General features: G+C 45.8%; 1 protein-coding gene across 1 annotated transcript in view; it reads left to right on the forward strand.

The window, feature by feature from the left end:
- T265_00171 (hypothetical protein) overlaps nt 1–5150 on the forward strand; it is a gene marked incomplete at both ends in the record, with an annotated part of 18578 nt that extends 13428 nt beyond the window's left edge. The window contains 3 exons of the mRNA XM_009163828.1: nt 1468–1545; nt 1927–1996; nt 4845–5150. Of these exons, the coding sequence (XP_009162092.1) occupies nt 1468–1545; nt 1927–1996; nt 4845–4904 (208 nt within the window). The remainder of the gene's footprint in view (nt 1–1467; nt 1546–1926; nt 1997–4844) is intronic.
- Between the last annotated feature and the right edge of the window lie 393 nt (nt 5151–5543).

Here is a 5543-nt window from a genome sequence, read left to right on the forward strand (position 1 = left end):
GTAGGGTTTTGTTCGGGGACCCTAACCCTAGCCTCTGACTCAAAAGTCTGACTCACGAGGCAATGGGAGAATGTAGGGTTTTGTTCGGGGACCCTGACCCTAGCCTCTGACTCAAAAGTCTGACTCACAAGGCAGTGGGAGGACGTAGGGTTTTGTTCGGGGACCCTGCCCGGAGCCGATGACTCAATAGTCTGACCTGCTCGGCTGCAGGGCGTTGGCCTAACCCGAGGGCGCAGGGAATAAGGCATTACTGTCTCATTCCTGATGCGGCTGAACACAACAGGTGCCTTTTGAGCTGCACCTGGGTCATTGGTTTTAAAAGTATTTCGACCGTATTGGATAATGCGCCGGCGGTCACGGTCAACCGTTGGGCGATCGGACTGTGCGGTTTTTGGGGCCGGCCTTTTCTAACCCGTCCTTCCTCGGGGGAAGGCAGCATCGCTGCTTCCATAAATATGGACATGCTGATCGCCTGGGGGAAACACCTTACTGCCTTCACACTCCTGTCTCAGAGGACAGTACGACTTTACCTCCAGACCGCCTCGTACCACGATTACTCGTAGTGCGGGGTCTCGCTGGTCTTGGTCTAGCTGCTCCCCTTTGGCCTTCCTGGCATGGTTAGACCTTGTGGAATGAAGTTCCAGCCGGTGTAGCCCACGGGATCATTGCAGCACTCAAGCCCGACCACCACGTCAAGGTGGCAGCTTTAGGTCGGGTTTGGGGCCTAACTGTTGAGGAACCCTCCGTCCCTCGAACGTACGGTGTGTCATTTGTGCAGTCCAGGAATTCTTATATTAGGACTACTACAGGCGTCAACGACGACGACCTCAGAATTGAGTTGGCGGGTACCTTCAAATGTATGTTGGAAAATATTGATAGGGTATCACCCGGACACTGAAAAATGTCAAATCACTGTTTAACGGCTTTGATGCAATGATAACAAAGGTGCTTCCGTTTATTTTCCGTTTCCTCGTACAGTATCTCAGTAACCTCAAAACCAGTATTCTGCCCATATCCGTCACGTACTGACCAAAAGTTGTACCGTCCTCCCGAATAATGGTGGAGATACCGTGGATAGCGGTCGGTCTCATAATTTCGTCGTAAGGTTTATTCCTCACATGCTCTACTTATTTTCACCCGCTTTATTCCCCAGCGGCTTCCCCCGAGAGATCTATCCGTTCAGTTGGTTTCTGGCGGCCATTCAGCTTTGATATCCACTGCTCTGGAACTGGGCTAGGACGTTTGGCTAGGTTATCGTTCTGTGAGGTAGTTTAGTTCCGTGGGATATAGGATACGGCTGATTTTAATCACGATTTTGTTTACATTTCGTAACTCCTCAGCACTTTTCGGTTAACTTGCTTCACTGTCGATTATTTTAGTCTTCAGGGTTCATCACAAATGTACTCTTGATGGTAATGATTGTCACTCCAGCCTTTGGTATTATCATTGTTTCGTTTTTTCCTTCAGAGGTGTCAATCTCTTCTACGGCAATGGGGAGTTTTGTGAGCTGATTGGACAGGTGCGGGAGACTGTTGTTAAGCTTAGGTGAGTTATTGAAACAACTTTGCACCCATAATCTCATTGTGTACCTCGCTAGGCAACGTGTGCATAAAGTTAAACTACCATTAAATAGCGGGCGTCAGTTTAACAGTAAACAGCATCTTTTAATTCTTTATCGCGAGACGTCCTCGTACATGGCCACTACGGGTCTTCTAGTCGGTAGTTTCGCATCTTAACTGATTTGTTCTCTCAAGTCATGAGAGCACTGGTGTTATGCTTGTGTGAAGGTAGTTCAGTCTTCAAAGTTGCCGACGGGATTTACTGTATCCCAGTTAGGTTTTCGCATCCATGCCACAAGGATCTATGACAATTTTCCTGATCCCTCAATTCACTACTCTACCTTATCGTTTTCGTTCAATTTCATAGATGCAACACAGCTGCCAATGGGATCCACTTGTCGTTCACTGAGCGAACTGATTGTCGTTACACTGTGTTGGTAAGTGCGCGTTGGGGTTTATGAAATCCCGCTAGTTCATAATTCGATATCACACTCGACTAACGAAAGACAGGTTTCATCATCTGAACAGCTCGATCCAAAGGAAGAACATGAGGCTGCCGTGAGACTGGTTTACATAACTGTTTGACATTTAGCGGGTTCACCTATGTCATTCGAAGTAAATTTCTTACTTGGGCTTTCAGATACCTTCCCATATATCGGTTCATTGTATTTTTTAGGCTATTTAAATGCAGTAGAATTCACTGTCGCTAAATTATAAACGTTGATTTTAGCAAAACTGTCCATCTTGCCGTTCATCTCGAACAGGCCATCATCTCTCGTCTATGCCACATTGATTTCGATCTCATGCAGAATCATTGCAAAACTAAAGGGACTTGTGTTCGCAGTCACACTCGGGTTTATGGTAACTGTCCATATTTTCCCATAACAACGCTCGCACAGACGGAATGAGAGCTGTGGGATCTCCCTTGCTTGAATGGGTGGCATCACTGAATCCGAATTGACTTTCAACGTCGGCATATTTATTCATTCCAATTAGTCGCGACCATCTTCCTATGAAAAGATGAGCAGCATCACTCGTGTCACGGACTAGGGTGATCTGAACCGCATTCTGACATCTTCAGTCCTTTTTTATTCGCGTGGTCTATTTTAATTTCCATCTCGGTTCGAGATAGCTTTGGAGCGACTCGACCTCTTGGCGAGCGACTAGAGACTAGTGCAGTAGAGCTGTGTTTACTACTGTTGATAATAAAGAATGTCAGAAAACAATCATTCGGCTGATGCACCCTTGTAAGCATAGATGTGCAAACCGAATGAAGTCCGAGGGCTAGGATACTGTTGGGTTTTCCAAGCCCATTGTCCAGGCATTCAAAAAATCATTGCTATATTCGAACCGGTCGAGTCAATAGTCTTGTGCTTTAACCGCTGAGCTATTTAAGACTCCATTGATCAGTGTGGTGGTTCCGTTTATCAAAACTTCCATGCGAATTGCACTGCAATCGCCATATAGACAACCCTCACTGTATTTTCATGCAATACATCGTCCACGTGCACATTTGCTCACCACAGCATAACCGCAGATCGTAGACGTTGAGTGCAAGTCCGGTGGTTGCTAGTGGGCCTTGACCTGGCACTCACAATCGCACTCTGACCAGTAGACTGGAAGTTGGCCAGCAGCAACTCAGTAGATCTGTAGCTTGTTTTAAACAAGATATCGTCAAGATCTACATTAAGTCATGCTCTGGAACCGTATTGAGGCTTTTGGTTGAATGTCATCTTGGGTTGAAGTCGTAATAAACGTTGGAGGATTTTAATACAGAGCCTTAGTTTCGGATCAGAATACACTTCTCAATCCGGGAATTTCAGCGTGTCCGTGACGACGCACGCTACTTCGTGCTTGATAGTGAACGATACTACATCATTATACAAGCTTATGTCGTGTTCCAGCTATTCACACAAATAAAGGGACGACGACGTTGTGCGTAAAGGCTAAGTGGACGATGAGTTGAAAAATTTAAATATAATGCGAGAGCTGATCAGGTTTCTTATCCTTTTCTGACTTTCCGACTACTGTTGCCTAGACTTATGCAAATTCGCGGCATGCTGGCGTCCGCGTTCATTCGGGTGTTAAAACTGAGATGTTACATACCTGCATATGTCGCTCAATCCACGGAATTCGTCCGACCTCATGGGGCTGCGTAGCCGATCTCCCCGCGAGCGGTTGCAGAAACTTCATTTCAACAGTAGTATAATCTTCATGCTCGCATTTTTACAGGGAGTCGTGTCATAGGGCTTTGTTTCTTTCCCTGATTTGTCATTTCCGATCGCAAGCTGACTGTTTCATCTTCAAACAATCACTAGAGAGAAGCACTTAATCAGTCTCACGCATCCGAACATTCGCGATTGGCAGACTTTCAGTCATATATAGGCTAGTGGAGCTCATAATCCTTATTGACCCTTGATGCCCAACTGCTACTCATTCCGAGGTCAGATAATTTCATGGGATTCTAAGCTACCCATCCGTTTAGTCACCCCAAAAATTGCTCAACCGTAGCACGGTGCCATCAGAAGGGAGCACGAGGACTTGGATACTGCCAGGTTCCCGAAGCCTTGGGATCCTAGGAATTACGATCGTCGAATGGATGAGCTAGTGTGGATCAACCCTTCCGTAATGGTGCTGCAATGTGGAAATCGTTCCCCTGCTAAAAATATTTCTTCCCTGCTCCTTTCTGAAGCCAGTTGTACCCTCTTTGCTAAGGGAGCACGAGACTTGGATACTGCCAGGTTCCCGAAGCCTTGGGATCCTAGGAATTACGATCGTCGAATGGATGAGCTAGTGTGGATCAACCCTTCCGTAATGGTGCTGCAATGTGGAAATCGTTCCCCTGCTAAAAATATTTCTTCCCTGCTCCTTTCTGAAGCCAGTTGTACCCTCTTTGCTAAATCAATTCAATTCAGACTAGATTAGATTCCCGGGAACGCTGTGTTGTGTTGAGGCCGCATGATTGCGCCAGATGTGCTTCGTTTGGCTCAGGATACAAATTTGTGCATGTGGTGTGCATTTCTAATAAAGGTTCACGACAGGTATTATGTACGTCAGCTTGCCGTGAGAATTGGCTGCATCTCTTTACTTAGCCGCAGGCAGCACTTTCGTGATGGCAGGTGTTCACACTCTCCCGTTTCTTGTGACTATTTCTACGGACTTACTCAATAGGTAGAGGTACATTTGCTTGGTTGACTAAACAATACTGGTGTAGACAGAAAGCGGATCACCATGCTCTGGCATGCAACCGGATAGATTTTGTTCCCTTTTTTTTATTTTTTTCAGGTCGAAAGTTCGGCGTTCTGTGAACTGACAACAGATGAGATAAAGTCCCTCGTCTACTGACTTTCATAGGACACCTGTTTTATAACTTCGGGAACGGGTATAGTTCGCGGATTATCACCCCGGATATTCGCGCTTTCATCTGGCACTGGTCACCTGTGAACCTTATTATTCTATTTTGTATCATCATTGTTTAATCTACCACCTTACGTGATGTGCCCTGCTGTTTTCATGAAGTTACCAGCTTCCTGCAAATACCTGCAATTCTAGTTTACTAGGTACAACGAAACAATAAAGACTACACGAAGCAATGTCAATCTTCCGCATAATGTTTGGCAAATTCGGGTCACGCCAGGTATGTAGAAGGATTCGTCCTGCCCATACTTAGTCTTGGATTTCCTCGGAGTAATAAGCACCGTCCTGATGAGTTTATTGGGATTAGCTGCGCGTCGTATGTAAAAAGGTGAACTTGGGCAGTTGTTTTAAGTTAAGGTCATAGTAATCGATTACCCTAGTTTTCTAGGAAGGGTTCTTGATGCACTACGTCTGTGTTTGGCATTAACAGCAGAGTTAATAAACCAATACACTAATTTACTAGGAGGCGCAAAGCGAGAGTTCCCAGTCACGCTCGAGTTGGTGTTAGATCACCCTTAGATTTACAAGCGTGGCTTCCTCGTTGAGTGGCATTATGATATACCTTAC

The sequence above is a fragment of the Opisthorchis viverrini genome (genome assembly GCF_000715545.1).
Source record: "Opisthorchis viverrini unplaced genomic scaffold opera_v5_1, whole genome shotgun sequence".
Taxonomy (NCBI): domain Eukaryota; kingdom Metazoa; phylum Platyhelminthes; class Trematoda; order Opisthorchiida; family Opisthorchiidae; genus Opisthorchis; species Opisthorchis viverrini.